The sequence below is a fragment of the Mycteria americana genome, chromosome 18 (assembly GCF_035582795.1).
Source record: "Mycteria americana isolate JAX WOST 10 ecotype Jacksonville Zoo and Gardens chromosome 18, USCA_MyAme_1.0, whole genome shotgun sequence".
NCBI classification, from domain to species: Eukaryota; Metazoa; Chordata; class Aves; order Ciconiiformes; family Ciconiidae; genus Mycteria; species Mycteria americana.
In genome coordinates this window covers 9752785-9768597 of record NC_134382.1, presented here as the reverse complement: position 1 = coordinate 9768597, position 15813 = coordinate 9752785, and the positions used below count along the sequence as shown (strand labels likewise).

Here is a 15813-nt window from a genome sequence, read left to right as displayed (position 1 = left end):
TGGATCTCATATATTGGAATTTAATGGAAAAATTTTTCTTGGCAGAAGATTTATTATTAAAAATTGTTGCGTGGTTATTAAAAATGGTAGCACGTTAATGCAAGTATCTGGCTTTGCTCTGAACATTGTCCCTCTCTGTATTTAAATAAATTGTATAGTAGATTTACCACTTAGATACCGTTTAGCACATGTAGCATGTAAACTTTTAACTTAAGTGCTTGTGTGATGTGCTATGACTTCCAGCGGAAACAGAGGAGAAAATAACTTTTTTCTGTTTGAAATAGTTGATCTTGTAGTGGACTTGGCAGTGCTAGGTTAACGGTTGGACTTGATGATCTTGAAGGTCTTTTCCAACCTAAATGATTCTATGATTCTATCTCTCTTTTTGTCCCCCCTTCTCCCTGTTTTAAAGTGCATATGGTACCTTAACAGTTAGAAGCCTTTTGGATACAAGGGAACACTGTTTAAACGAGTTCAATTTTCCGGATCCCTATTCAAAGGTAAGTTGTTCTTGCTTTACAGGGTGGACAACATGTAAGTTCAAGACGCTTTTTCCATACTCTGAAACTTTGTATAAGTAATGGCGTATAGGGGAGAGATTAAACTGGCTGCCTTGCAGCAGGTTTAACCAGTTGGTGGTTGTCACTGAGGAGAAACAGCAATGGGTAATGGGGTATAAAGCCTTTGACCTCTAACGTGCTCATGGTGAGGATAATGCTAACCAAAAATATTCCCAGCTTCAGTTGTCATACATCTGAGAAGCGAATTGATGGTGTCTGTCATCAGATACTATTGTAACTTGCTCCTTCTGTGGGGAGGTGTTTCCTTCAGTTTAGGACTGAGGAAACTGCATGGAGAAGCTTGCACTTCTGATTGTGGAGTACCTTGCAAGTGACCTGAGAATTTCAATTTTGAGGACAGTCACTTGATTTCCCTTTATACTGAGGCTACTACTGCAGTCTGGCAGACTTCAGGGATTTTTCTTTTTTTCTCCTCTTTCTCATAATTCTCTTCATGGTGTGGAAACCATTTTTAAATTTAAAGTTATGTGTAGCTATGTAAGTGCTTTCCAATAAATATGTAAACTGCAGACTGTTGTAAAAGACACTTAGCATTGTTATCTTGTAGAGCAGTTAATGATCTCAACAGCTCCGTGCAAAAGTCACCAATGCTATGAATTCACATTTCTGTGTTCCTTTAACTATCTTCAAGTGTGTTTTCTTTTCTGTCCTCACCACCCCCCACAAAGGGAAGGAAAGGAAGAGGGGGGTTTTCGTAAACAGATAGTCATCCTCCCTCACCTCATCATGTCCAAAAAAGGCCTGAAAAAAACCCCAAACAAACCTTCACACATTCCCTTACTTGCTGAGGCAATCTGTCCTTAAACCAAACTGTGCGCTTTCCTGCATACTGTCTCTGGATTAATTTACTGCTGTGCTGTAAAAGGATTCTTGATTACTTTTGTAATTTTTGAGATACTCAGCAGAGTTGGGCTGGAGTGTATACAAATGCCTAACCTCTAGCTCTTAAAAATATTTGTTGCCATTGTGCAGCTGTTTACGCTTTGTCTTTTATTGTGCAACCTAATGTGGTTGGGGGAGAGGACATGCGAAGTCAGTATTTCTCAAAAATAACTTTCTGTGGGTCTGATGCTCATCACTTGTCTGTGTGGACATAGAAATAACAGCAGTGCCAGTGTCTGGTTACAGACTTTTTTCTGACTGTTGATCTATTTCTACAAAATACATAGAAGGTTCTCCCTAGCTGTATTGTCAGATGTTACATTGACTCTAAGAAAAAGGTAAAAAAATATGTGAGGTGGCTTTTACTTATATTTGCTTTCTGGTAATTCAGATGAGATATTGCCAAGAAAAGATCTTGATGTAAAGATGGAACCCAGTATCACTTAAATTTTTTAAGATAACTAGCTATGTAACACTGATCTCACTGGAGACAGAAGCAGAGAAAAAAATTCAAGAGCGTCTAAGCATCTGGGATGATGAAACTCGTGATGCAAAAATCACAAAAGTCTCTTCCAGTTTTTGTAAATCTGCTAGTGGTAAGCCTTCTCTTGGGAATTACCCAGGTTTGATGGATCATGTTACTACTAAAATTTTTTTGTGTGTCCACTCTCCCATTCCCCAATCTGCTCAAGGTCTATTGCACCTCTAACTTATTAAGAAAAGTAATCTTGGGCTACAGATCATATCCTCACACTAATGAAGCTTTTTATTAGAATCCCAGGAAACTTTTTTCTTGTTGATACTAAGCATGCTGATAACAGTAACTTGTTGGTCCATTAGAGGCCATGAACGTAGAGGAGAATGCTTGAACGTGGTCTTGGGACTGAGACAACCAATGATGGGTAAGAAATTTTTGTCTATAAATCCAATGTTTCATGTCTTTCTTACAGGTAAAGCAGAAAGAAAATGGCATAGCCTTAAAATGTTTTCAAAGCGTAATCGAATCTTTGGATTCATTAGGCTGGGAGGAGAGGCAGTTTGCTCTGGTGAAAGGACTTCTTGCGGGGAATGTCTTTGACTGGGGAGCAAAAGCAGTCTCAGAGTAGGTGTTAAATATTTTAAAAGCACCCTTTTAAGATACAGAATATCCGATTGTTCTTTTTTAAAAAAATAAAGTGCACCAGTCTAACTTCAATTGTAGTTTGTATTTCACCTTAATCAAATGTTGGTTGTTTATTCACAAGCATTGTGGTGGTGCGGGGAAGTTTACATTTCCACCCTTGAAATCTGGCAGGCATGTCACTGTGAATGTTTGAATTAAGTGGTAGAGCATGTAATATTCCAGTCGGGCTGCTTTGCTTGTAGCATTGTTATTAGCACTGCTTTTGGGTATGTGTTGTACTGTGTTCCTAGAATAGAAAATACGCTATTTTTCTGCAACCTCCAGTTGTCCTGATATCACAGTGTGTATTCTGTGGGCTGTAAGTTAGGTTGGTGGTCTCTTTTGATAACTAAATATTAAGTATTTTTGATCAACATACATTTCTATTGCTATTTGGAGAGCTTTTTTCCTTATATCCTGTCAGCAGCCATGAATTCATTTGGGGATATTAATGCCAACAGTCTTGAAATATTTTTGATTTTTCAATTCTAGAACTTTCTTTTTGTGGGGCTGATAATATAGATCCAAGAGCGTGGGAGAGGGGCACTGTTTTACAGCTGACATTCAGCACTTCCTTTCCCTTTCTGCATCTTTGAGGAGTTTTCCCTCCAATTAAATCAAGAAAAGTCCATTAAAAACAAAGTGATTCAAGGCTCCATGGGCATTCTTAGGCTTGTGTTACTTCTGATGTTGCCCACAACCAGAAACTTGAACTGGCACCAGTCGGAGCAGTTAGTCTACTTGCCGCTCATGCTGAGTGTAGCGCTCATTCTCTCTAAGGAAGGAACTAAGAGATACAGACTGAGTTAAATTCGTACTAGATTTGAGGAGCTTCAGGAGACTTGACTGGCAAGCATTCCCACATGGTGTGGTATTTTAACTGAGAGCTTAGAATCCAGCATCTCATTATGTAAATCCTCATCACCACCTAAGTGTTTGGGGCTACTTTACTATACATATAGCCAACAGCAGTAGCTCTTAACCTGTATCTGGTTATTTTAATTCCTTTTTTTCCTATGCAGGTACAACTTTAAAAAAACTTTTGTAGACCAATCTTCAAATCAGGCTTTGTAAAGCACTGTTTTACCATGCAGATATTTTAGATCATGACTATATTTTATGGTGGTCTGCAGATCAAAAGATGTCTTTTTTGCCTGTAGTCTAGTGCCTGCAAACACTTGTATATTGCTGACACCTTTTTCTTTTAGCATAAGAACTCTAATTTAATGTACATCTGAGCCTTTTGTTTTTAACATAAGCACAAAGTATCTGTTTCTCAGTCATTGGACCTATCCATGCTCCCCCTTATAACCGATGCAATAAAATTGCTGACCACCTGCTAAAGAAATGTTTGAATTATATTTATGCAAGATGAAGTTGCTTAACTGCATACCCTTTGTTTCTCTTCTGATACAGTGTTCTGGAATCTGAGCCACAATTTGGATTTGAAGAAGCCAAGTCAAAGCTACAAGGTATAGGGAGATCTGTGGTGGTGGTTGGAAGTGGATATGGTGTTAATATGAGAGTGGAGAAGAGTGTGAACATGTTTATTGTGGCAGTTCTGCTGCCCAGATGACAAGAAATCATTAGTACTTGCTAGGGTTATCTGAAATACAGGCAACAGAGTTCCCGTGGAATGTTCCTCTTTGTGTTCCAAAGGAACTGAAATCTGAAAACCTCTCTCCTTGAACAGAAGCCTCAGCGGCACAGATAGTCAGAATATCTTGCCCACGCTGTTTTTCATAGCTGTTCTAATCCTGTCAAGGAGATAGTGTCCTGGGACGTACAACACCAGCCATCCTCGGACGAGTCATTGTGATAGCCAACTTGCATGCTTCCATTGTTTTATTATGAAAATTCCATTTCAAGACTGCTGTAATTGAGCTATTCCCATAATTAAGAGCTCAGGAACTCTTTGAATCTACTCATTTAACATTCAAAACCTGAGCTCAAATGCTTTAATGCTGAAGTATCTGTAAAGGGACACCTCCTGCTTTTCATAATGTGCAGAATTCCTGTTTGCCTAAAAGAAATGCTAACATGATTTTGTCTGTGACACAGAACGTCCCTGGTTAGAAGATTCCTACAGTCAGTGGCTAGAGCGACTGAAGGTACGACTCTGCTATTGTTACTAACTATTGAGTAATTAAATACATTAATCATAAAATCACCTTATTAATCTTGGGGTTTTTTTACCGGATTTAACAGACCTCTGTTCAGGCAACTCAAAATAAATTCTGGTAACACAGTACCAGTAATTCAGCAGCCTTACCGTAAAGAAAGGAATAAAAGGAATTAGTGTGACACTTCATTACTTACCAGGCTTCTTAGCTGACTTCCTTCAGAAACTGCAGCATTTGGAACCCAGCTGCTTTCAAAGCTGTTCCAAAGTAACCATATTGTGTCCCTTCTTTATCAGGGCACTTATTTCCATACAGCTAGACCCGTAATTTTGAAAACTTGGGTCCAAGTGTAATGCTTGGATTGTTCCTCGATCTGAGTAGCCAACCTAAAAAGGACATTAATGTAGGAGCTTGCTGAAAGTAATTAACCTATCAATTAGCAAAGCTTTTTTTGCCCTGTGTTGATCTCAATTGCTATTTAATTAAGGTTAATTGAAAAGCTTTTGTTTCTTTGTGTGAATCTCTATGTTGGAAATGATAGCCAAAGGTTTGGTCTGAGTAGACTATTACAAATCTTTACATATTACATCTTAAAACAAAAGCATCAGCTAATCTTGTATAACAGTGATAATTAAGGAACTTCAAGCACTGTCCTGACAACTTTTTATTAGGAATTAAGCATTGTTCACTATAAAAATTCTTCTGCTGGTATGAACTGGAGTGAACCAAGTTTCATAACATCAGATTCAGAACAAATTAAAAGGTTAATGGAGAACAGGAAATATCTTTTCATTTTAGGATGTCACTGCCCCCAGCAGTCCATCCTGCCCTTTCCTGGCAGAAGGGAATCCTGTTCATCCTACAGCATGCTAGCTTAAAACAGCCACAAAGGTAGGTTTACCCTGATAACCAACGCGCTCACGTAGGCAGCTGCCCATGCTGCTGCTTTTATTTTAGAGAATGGTATTCTCCAGCGGCATGGCGTAACAAAATGCTAGCCATAATCTGCTCTCCAAACAGCAGGATTGTAGGCCTAAGTACCCGCTGTTCAGCAGCCCCTGAAGTACGTTCCCGTTCAGAGCTGCGGGAGTTAGGCATGTCCGTAACTGGCAGATGTAGGTTTTATTAATGGAGCTTGAACGACCTCTCTCAAACAAAGCAAAGTAACCAAAGGCTGTTTTAAATAACTGTGCGAAGACAATGTTAGGGAAACCCATTTCTCCTAAGATGAAGGGTAGGTGATGTTCTGATGAGTGATACTGCTACTAGATAACCAAAATTGCCAGTCATTTAAGGGTATAAATGTGGGGTCTTAAAGTGAGTAGTTTAAATAACATAAACTATTCACTGAAATGAATTGCAAACTCAATCCTGAATACATTGGTTTTCTCTTACAGGAGGGTCCCCCTCATAAATGTGCCTTAATTTTCGCAGATAACAGTGGAATAGACATAATTTTAGGAGTCTTTCCTTTTGTCCGAGAGCTCCTCTCTAGAGGGACAGAGGTAAGTGGGTTTTTTTCATTGTGCATTCACTGTGTAATGGAGCTTTAGTAACTGGTGAAAGGTTTGTTAACTGCCTACCAGCAGTACACTTTACCAGACTGGCTCCTAACATTTGAATTGGGAATAATCCAAATCCCTGGAACTCCAAAGTCTACCTTTAAGTAGAGTGAAAGGTAGCAAAGCAAAGCGAGCCTCGGTCAGACCAAAGTTTGCTGAACCAGGGTCTATGATGTCAAAAGACCTGAAATAGCTGGGTAACGGAGGGAGAATGAGGACTGGGCCTCCAGCCTTTCTCTTCCCATTTCCTCGTTTGTACAATAAGTCAGGCAGTGGTGATTTTAAACAAATAAGCAGCTCTAACACCATATGCGGACTGCATTAATTGGTGAACTCTTCTGACATCTTTACCTCAGGTTATCTTGGCTTGTAACTCTGGCCCTGCCCTAAATGATGTCACCTACAGTGAATCCCTGATTGTGACTGAACGGATAGCAGCAATGGATCCAGTTATTCAGTAAGCATATAACCAGTCTTCCTCATGTATCGTACAATACCTAGAAGGAAAAAGCAAGTTCCTTGTTACATACTGAGTTCATATTTAACTGTGTTAATTAGTGTCTGAAATCTGCAACCTGGAAGTAAGCTAAGGCAGATCATTACCTTCCATTAAGGTGAAGAATTTAGAAATCAGATCTTTCTTGAACATCCATAATTACATTTCTTGTCTGTGTCTTCCCTGATAAGCACTCAGGCTACTAAAACGTAAATTTTCTATGTTAAAAAAAGTACAGGAAAATACATATATTTCACATATGGAGTGTCCCTGGTAGAGGATACATAGCTGACTAAATCCTTTTGCTCAAGGAAACGTTATGTTTCTTGGTGAAGTCCTAGCAGGAAAAGAAGCCTTTGCAAAGAAGACTTAGATAGTTGTTGTCGTCTGGCTTATTACCAGATTTGCATGACCCTGTTGATGTAGCTGTGTAATGGTTTTTTGTCTGTCTCTCTTTTTTTTTTTTTTTTACATAAAGATCTGCACTGAGGGAAGAGAAGCTGCTGTTGGTTCAGACAGGTTCGAGTTCTCCATGTCTAGATCTAAGGTATGTTGGCAAAGTACCAATTTGTGATTTGTCTCCATCAGCTGCAGGATGTTCAGAGACAGCTCTGGAGTATCTCAGCCACCTTTCCTGATATGAATCACTTTCGCAAAACCATTAAGAGTTGCTTAGTCTGGATTTACAGGCTTGTAATATTGATCAAGCCTTACTAGTTGTTGGATGTCTTATTTATCATGTTCATGTTCAGCAATGACACATCGTTGGTCTCATGAGCAGCTTAGTTACAGATGATGCAAAATCCTGCATGTGACCAAGAAATCCACTTGACTATAAGAAGCATTTCATGTTGTTAACCTGTTTATTTTTGATGGGTTTCTCTATTAGAGTCAGAACTTACCTGTGTTTTCTGGGAAATCCCAATTCTGCATGCATTTAATGAAGCTTTTAAAACTACGTTTCAATCTCACTTCCTTTGATTTAAAGTGTTCCTGTTTATTGGCATCAGTAACTCGATATCCCACCACATTTTATGTGAATGATAGAGCCCTTAGGACAGCCTGTCTTTCATTTGTAGCTTGTATAAGGATGACTGTTTCTAAACCAGACCTCTCGTTTCAGCCGTCTGGATAAAGGTTTGGCTGTGCTGGTCAGAGAACGGAAGACAGACTTGGTTATCATTGAGGGCATGGGTCGTGCCATCCACACGAATTACTACGCGGCTTTGAAGTGTGAGAGCCTCAAACTTGCTGTTATCAAAAACTCCTGGCTTGCTGATCGTCTTGGAGGGAAAATTTTCAGTGTCATTTTTAAGTATGAAGTGCCATGTAAATGATATGGATCTGGTCAACTGGGTGAATGGGAGCAGCAGAACGGACTTGCACTAGTTTTACTTTAACTGTAAAGAATGTATTTTTATTACAACAGGGAAAAGAGTTCACAGGAAATTCCATATTTATATTGTGCTTTTGTGACTTAAAAAGCAACAATATGATTCACTCTATAGTATACACACTCAAATATATATATGTATATCACTCATTGTTTATTTTGGTAAGTGTTTATTTTAATGCTGCAGTATTTGTGATGAAAAGACTTTATTTTTTTGTTCTGTGAGACATTCATATAGAAATATATTTAAATGTCAATGAAACCTTTTTTTATACATCTCTGCCTACTCTGCCAGCAACGACATGGCACATACCAAATAGTTTTTAAAGTGCTGAGTGAATCTGACATTGCGTTTTCCATGTCAGCTTTTAAACTTACCTAAAAAGTTTCATGCTCTTTGCAGTTAATTTGATTGAAGGACTGATCCACCTTCTAACCTAACAAACTTTGCTCAAGCTGTATTTAAAACAGAACTGTTGTGATTGAAGAGCGCGTAGCAGATAACTGAACAGCACTAGTTTACCAACAGCTGGAAGAACTCCTAACTCCTGCTGCTGTCACTGTTTGGCCCTGTTAACAGTCAGGGGGAGGGGAATTCTGCACCTATACTAAATTACTTGGCAGTAGTTGGAAGTTGAGTCTCACTGAGTTACCCTCAAAGTGATGTGTAGTGCTTTATTCAGGAACGCCCAGCTATTTTCCTGTCACAGGCACGTTAGTTTCTGTTGCCTTCAGTTATTTAATGCTGGGACTGATGAGAACTAGCCTCTTTGTTCATGCAGTGCAGTTAAAGCCATTTCCAAGTAACTGAATTTGCCTTTTTTTCCCCTCCATCAGATGTGCAGCACATAAATGGAGTGATTTAACCATGAATTTGCAAACCAGCATGTGCATGCATCAGTCATTCCAGCTCTGAAATGAAAAACAGCTTAATTAGAAAACCATTTAATATGCAACTGAGATAACTGTTCCCCGTGAATTTCAAAGATCCTTCTTTGAGAGCAAGAGGATAATGCGAAATACCCATTACTCACTGCCTCACCCTTGCCTGGTGAACTTTTACTTTGTTTTAATTGACTGAAACCAAACTCCGTGCTCCAGTACTGTTGGATTTCAGCTATCAATCTTCTTCCTAAACACTTCTTGATCAGGTTAACCAGGGCAAAACATCCCCTATAGCTGAACAGGGAAACTTACCCTGTGATGGGAAACTGACAAAGGACACCTCTGTGTCTTGCATTTCTCAAGTCTAGGAGTTCCTTCATTGCATGGTCTCCCTTTCTCGGGTTTTAGGCCGCTGCAGAGAATGCAGTTAAGTCAGTCCTGCATTTTTGGGGTTTACACAACAGCACTGTTGTTTCTGATTCAGAAATGACCTTCGCAGTGACCAGCATCTTCTGCGTAGAAGAGGGGAAGAGTACAGTCTCTTTATAACTAAAACGTTTAAGAAGCAGTTGTTCTTGATTAGAACAGTCAGATGAGAGCTTTAATTTTCAAGATTGTACCTCATACTGTAATTAGTAAGCAGAGGCTTTGTAATTACCTATCCCATGTCACTTACTCCTACAGGCATTCATGTACTTACACGGTAAACTTCTAAACTAAATATGGATCCACCATCTTGGCCATCTCAACTTTATTTCACCAAGTTGTTAACCTCCCTTATTTTTAACGGTTACACTCTCTCCCTTATCAATTTAAATTCTTCCAAGCCACTTAATTTTCTTCTGTATCCAGCTCCAGAAGTGCTCTCTGTGTGTGTTTGTGATTAGAAAACTAACACTCTAGACTTGCAGAAAAACATCTTTCTACAGTGATGTAGTTCCTATGAAATACATATGGTATAAACCTAATACATGCCCATTCCTTAAGCAAAAAATTCTTAAGCATTAGCCCTCCCTGAAGTCTCCTGGCTTTGTCTTGTATTTTCTTTTATACGTAGACGAGTGCACATTTCTTCTGTGAAAACGGAGCAACAAGATTTCTGAAAAACAAGAGGGGAGGAAACAAGGGGGTGAGTTGTTCTGTGTCATAGAAGCCACCTTTTAAGTGTGCCCAACCCATCCCTTGGAATGTATGGAGAACAGGAACGCCAAGGTGCACATTCAGATACTAGTGCAGTTTCATTTACATGTGTTTTCCTGCTTGTCAAATGACTTAAGAATAGCCATACTTGAGAATAAACTTGTTATTGATGATTTACTGTCCTCTGTACACACTCAGCATGTTGGAGTGCAGTTTGGCTGCCTAGGAATTACAGTCTGTGTTTCTACTTCATATTTTGGGGGAGGGGGTGTTACTTTATTATTGTTACCCTGTTTGGGCTACAAGACTATCACGCAGCCCAAGCTGTGAAGTTTCAGGCTTTAAAGAGTGAATACATAGCACGTCTCCCCCCTCACCACACCACAGTGCTTTCCTTAGAAAACGCCAGATCCCTGTGGGAAGCCAGCATTGTGCACAGCGGAGCACCGGTGCCTGGCTTGTCCACGCTAAGCAGAAGGGACACGGGGGAGCAGGACGGGAGAGAGCAGCCATCACCTACCTTCACATGCCCAGCAGCGTGTCTGCTCTTGTTCGACAGCTCCACCACGGCTGCGATCACTCCCAATGCAAGGCCAATTGCCAGAGTAAGAAAGAGCCCACCCAGAGCCTGGGGCTGCAGAGGACTCCATCTCTCTCTGCTTTTGTGAAGGCAACTGGTCTCCCACCACTTGTTACGCAAGTAGTCAAGATCACCTGATTCACGCAGTTTGAGGACAGCAATGGAGAGCTTCTTAGTCCACCGGGATGCTGGCGGCAGTAGAATGAAAGAGAGAAGAGTATGGGAGAGATCACAGCCACTATAACATTTTTAAGCAATCTGCTGCTGCACTACCGAGCAAGGTTAGCTGGGTGCAGCTTCCCAACTGTCAGATGGCCATTCGGCAAACAGAATGCAACGGACTAAGCCAAGTGCTTTTTCTTGGATAGCAACCATTCCTATCCTATCCATAGAGGTACGGTAATACTTGCAGGATAATGATAGAGTGAAGGTACTTTGAGAAATCCAAGCAGTCATGCTCCACAAGAGAACAAACCCTTCCCTGCTGACTGCGGCAGGAGCCCTGCATTACTCGCACCGAGGCAAAACCAAAGCAAAACCAAAAAACCCCACAGGAACCAATGACACCCCTGAGAGTTGGACTCTTTTGCATATTACAGTTCAAAGTAAGAGTCAGCGAGTGCTAGTGATAATTCATCTACAGAATGAAAACATGGCATAGCAGGGTTACCAATTTGTTATACGAGATTATTAGTGTTAAGGCAGAAAATGTGTGAGTTTCAGGGCGTGGCTATGCCAGGCTTTTTGCTCTGTCAATCTGCTACTTCGGACCCATGAAATGCAGGTGGAGAAGTGGGACAGAAGCGGTGCACAAGGACTAACCCTGGGTAGTGGCAATGCCAAATCCTCTGGCTCCAATAACTTCAGGGGCCCTGATCAAATTGCAGTGCCTGGCAGCTGCAAGGTCTTGAGAGATGGATTCACCAATGAAGGCATAGTTTGATTCCATCACACGTTGAACTGCTTCCTGGTAGGTTTTGACTAAAACGTGGTCTCGTCTCTTGTCCATATATTCATAGACCATCTGATGGATAGGGTTCTTGGAGTTCTGCAGCCCAAAAATCCAAATGTCAAACAAGTGTAAAACAATTATCTGAAAAAATCTGCATATATGTGCAACGGTTGCAAAACAATGTGGAGACTAAGAGTACTTAAACCACTGCCCTTCGAGCCCTCTGAACTGAAAACTAGCATATAGCTAGCGCAGATTTCCTCTCTAATGCAGTGTTAGAGGGAGGTAAGTATTGAACATTTCCCACCCACGCCCCCCAAAAAATCAACCTTTGCAGGCATCCAGTTAACGTATCCAGAAATTACCTACGTCAGTCCTCGTGTTCCAGGTACACAAGGACAACCCCTGAAGACTAGCACCGCTTTCTTAAAAGAGAATACACTAAAAAAATACAGCCCTCTGCATGCTTTTCTCTCTGAGAAAAGGTGGAAGAAGAGATGAACAAAACAACAGACACCAATCACATAATTTGAAGTATTACAGGAAAACTGATGGAGTCTACAGTGATGAGGGTGGTGTAAGGGCCATTAGGCATGAGCTAGACAACTTGGCCCCAGCTTAGCAGTTCTACAGCACAACTGTGTATGTGCACAATTAGATTCTCTGCACCTTGAAGAAGTAGAAAGTAGAAGAGCCGTCCAGTGTCCCAAACTCAAGCTTTCTTTGCTTCACAAGATCTTCAAAAGTCTGGATTGGGAGCTGCTCGCTGCCAGAGCTCAGCAGGGCGGTGAAGTTGGCGATGTAGGCAGCCAGCAAGGCGATGGTGAACAGCCACCAGACGGCAGCGATGACCCGCACAGAGAGCGCTTTGGGCCGAGGGGTGACACCTGCACGACCAGAGGAGCCAATAAAACGTATGTGAGGTGACGTACAGTGAGAGAGAGCTGAAGAACTTTACATCCATGAGCCTGAGTTAAAGACTTCCTTTTAAATAACTGCAATAACAACTTTGCCAAACTGCAAATCTTGCCCTGCAGCTACTTAATGCACAAGCCTGAACAGACCGACTATGGCTGGTTTGATCATCAATACTGCACGCGATGCAGAGTTGAAGCAACATCAGTGGCCTAAAACCACAACAAAACACTCCAGTCTACAAAGCACCGGTGCAATGGTTAGCTTGACATTCCCTAGGGCAACTGTTACAGCAGAAAATAAGCATTCCCCAACTGAAGCCAGCCATCTGTACAATTCCGACAAGTCTGTAATCAAAACTCCCCTAACTGGGAGTTTTAGTGGTGCCAGGTGTCCCTATTGGAACATCTTTTCCCTCAACAGGCTAGCACACCAGTGTTGCAGACAGATGAGAGCTGGATATACAATCAGCTTCAAAAACCACACTGCTCCCAGAGCTCCTTTCTTGCAGTCCTCCCGGCTCACCTTGCAGTGCAAGTGCTCCTGCTCCAAACCAGAGGCTATTTAGGAAGGTAAAGTGGTTCTCTTCATTCTTTGGCTCATTCCATTCACAGGGGCTCAGTCTGTGGGAAAACAAGAGGAGAAAACCAGACATTCGGGGAGGGGAAAATATAAATAATCCTGCAGTGTGACTGCAGCAGTGCAGATAGCCTGGAAGTGCCCTTTCCTTCCATGGTAGCTCCTCCTTCACCTGAGTTCCAGTTTAACCAGTGCAGAGGAAAGTACTCCTGCTCAATGCCTCAAGTAGTTTGCAACAGTGATGGCTCAGGGGTCCTGTCACGGGTTTGCCAGACACTTTCTTCCTGAGCCATGGCATAATCTAGTCTGCCTGGCACACCTGCCTGGCAATATTGGCTCTGTTCCGTAATATCAGGCTGAAGGCTGCTCCTCGGAGCAAATCCTTACCTGTAAAGATTGTGCATAAAACTAGAAAGCAGCAATAGAGCTTCTGTTCAAGACTGTGGCCTAATCAAGAAAGGGGGAGAAAGCTGAATCTCCCGGGAAGGAGGTGGAGTGCTGGCAGAGAGAATCTCTTCCACCAGTCAGTGCAGGCCATAGTGCATGAAAATGCAGCAGGAGAGAGACCTGCACGTAGGAACATGGTCGTAGTTCAAAACAAAGTGAGAAAGAAGAGCTGAAGTACAAACACACAGTCCTTTTAGCAGCCCTAGGTAATCCACATCAAGGGAGATGGTGCTCTTCGTGGGGAGATCCTACTCTTAACGCTGTCTTAATCTGGCATGACTTAAGCTTTATTAGCCCTGGTTCCGGACCTGTACAGAAGGTTCCTCAAAGCAAAATGCACTCTGGTACTTTCTTTAAAACTGAGATCTCTTCATAGCTGAGAAAGCAGTTGACTTGAACAAAATCTCTGAAACAAATTCATTTATACCTGGCAACAAGAAAGAGGCAGAAGCACGTCAGCACATAAGCAAATAAAAGGCCAGTCCAGGTCTCCTTACTGAAAGGAGCCAGGAAGTGGAAGAAAGACATCTCCTGAGAGACGGTGTCTTTTCGAAGCAAGATTCCAATCCCAGTCTGCAGGAACGGCGTGGTGAAGGAGACCACCTCTTCCCTTGCTGACGTGACTGTCAAGGGAGCCACTGCAATGTCTGCTTCCTATAAGATGGAGATAAAAAATAATCAACCATCCAACCTACCTGAAGATTTCTGTCACTTGAATAGAATGCTTCCCAAGCTGAGCGGGCAGATATCTACATGGCAAATCACTTCTCTGCGTCAACAGACAGCTACCATCTTAGACTGTGAGCTCTGAGAAAGAGGACAGTTTTCCATTTTGCATTGTTCATAGTGGGGTGCTGGTTGGTATCTGGGGCTTCTGGTTTCCTGCTACAGCATCACACACACAAGCTGAGGCTGTGCACCATGAACCACATTGGTTTTGTTTACCAAAAACAGAAGGCGTGTTCCTTTCTTTTTCTGGCTGCAGCATCTACTGACAGCTGGACACAGTGCTGAGTGCAGGGGAGCAAAGAAGGTTTAATTCAAATGTTACCAACAGATGACAGAACGCTAGCCATAGGGAATGGCACATGATGGGGTAAGATGTGCATTCAAGTGTCTCATCGAAGAGTCTAGGGGATTACCATTCTGAAAGAGACAAGTTTCACCTAGTGGTTACGTTCAAGGCAAGTTTTCCTTAAAGCCATTATCTTTGTTTCATTAGTGAGCTAAGATGTCTGTACAGTCTCTCAGACTATAAAGAAACACTGGGTAGCCTCTGAGACAAGACAAGCACTGCACCAAGAGCGCCTTGTTGTAACTATGATTTCCTTCTATGGCCGTTGTCTCCTTGTTCCTTAGTCTCCATATTTGCAGGACAAAACCAACTACAAGTCTTGCTATTCATTAGTTCTACACAACAGGCAGAATGACTCCAAGTTGCTCAGTCCCTGAGCAAATTCTAATGAAGTCCAAGAGCTGCTAGCACTGTTCTTTCCTTCTAGAGCTGCAGTTTGTCAAAAACATAAGTTGAAAATTACCTGTCTCAAAATCTCGCCAATCATCCCTGTCCAGTTCCCATTGGACGAGACGGCACCATACTGCCCATCTCCCACCACCTTCACCTTGTAGCCAAAGTGAAGCATTGCAGCAAGAGCTTTCAGCAAATCAATGCAGTATCCCTCCAGTTCTGCACTTCTCACCATGACATAAGGATCTTCCTGCACATGGAGGGAAAAATACACAATTACATGCTCCCACTGTCTACAGTGCAACTGATTGTGAATTACACCATATTTTTGGCAAACCCTCCCCAAAGACTTCTATCCACATTATCAGGGGGACAACATTTCCAAACTTGAAAGATATTCACTGGAGTCATGTGCCACCACTAGTCATAGACTACAGCTCCAGCAGGACAGCTGCATCCAGCAGGACAGCTGCATTCTGCAAGCCACGTGCACCACAGAAGTAAGTGATCATCTCTTCTCAGCCTACAAGCCCAAATACATTTCATCTGGCCCATCAAAGCATCGGATGAGGGTGCAGGACCTGGCATCAGAATCAGAAAATTTACTGCTGCAGCTTCTTCTGAATAGTCCTGCTTGTCTGCTGCATG

At 41.8% G+C, this 15813-nt stretch overlaps 2 protein-coding genes across 7 annotated transcripts in view; one reads left to right on the top strand and one right to left on the bottom strand.

Moving 5' to 3' along the window:
- PANK4 (pantothenate kinase 4 (inactive)) overlaps positions 1 to 15813 on the top strand; it is a 34547-nt gene that overhangs the window by 16686 nt on the left and 2048 nt on the right. For 3 of the 6 annotated variants that reach the window (XM_075520874.1, XM_075520878.1, XM_075520875.1), the window contains 8 exons: positions 413 to 500; positions 2414 to 2565; positions 4042 to 4097; positions 4687 to 4736; positions 6146 to 6253; positions 6667 to 6767; positions 7285 to 7353; positions 7930 to 10397. In XM_075520874.1, the coding sequence (XP_075376989.1) occupies positions 413 to 500; positions 2414 to 2565; positions 4042 to 4097; positions 4687 to 4736; positions 6146 to 6253; positions 6667 to 6767; positions 7285 to 7353; positions 7930 to 8143 (838 nt within the window). In that variant the 3' untranslated portion in view covers positions 8144 to 10397. Of the gene's footprint in view, positions 1 to 412; positions 501 to 2413; positions 2566 to 4041; positions 4098 to 4686; positions 4737 to 6145; positions 6254 to 6666; positions 6768 to 7284; positions 7354 to 7929; positions 10398 to 15813 lie in introns of those variants that run through there. The other 3 variants (XR_012778371.1, XM_075520877.1, XM_075520876.1) reach the window with 2 other exon arrangements.
- LOC142418693 (putative glutamate receptor) lies at positions 10060 to 15798 on the bottom strand. The gene is made up of 7 exons (XM_075520880.1): positions 15236 to 15798; positions 14125 to 14351; positions 13197 to 13294; positions 12426 to 12643; positions 11627 to 11852; positions 10745 to 10992; positions 10060 to 10183 (listed from the first exon to the last, which is right to left on the bottom strand). The coding sequence occupies exons 1-7, from the start codon at positions 15398 to 15400 to the stop codon at positions 10082 to 10084; spliced, it is 1284 nt and encodes a 427-aa protein (XP_075376995.1). The 5' UTR covers positions 15401 to 15798; the 3' UTR covers positions 10060 to 10081.

Bases quoted from the DNA above. Each gene is read 5' to 3' on its own strand.
- LOC142418693 (XM_075520880.1), bottom strand. From the start codon at position 15,400: ATGGTGAGAAGTGCAGAACTGGAGGGATACTGCATTGATTTGCTGAAA. The intron at 14,352-15,235 runs GTAATTTTCAAC...TCCATCTTATAG, and splicing joins TTGGCGAGATTTTGAGACAG to GAAGCAGACATTGCAGTGGC. The intron at 10,184-10,744 runs GTAGGTGATGGC...CTTGTTTTTCAG, and splicing joins ACGCTGCTGGGCATGTGAAG to AAATCTTGTTGCTCCGTTTT.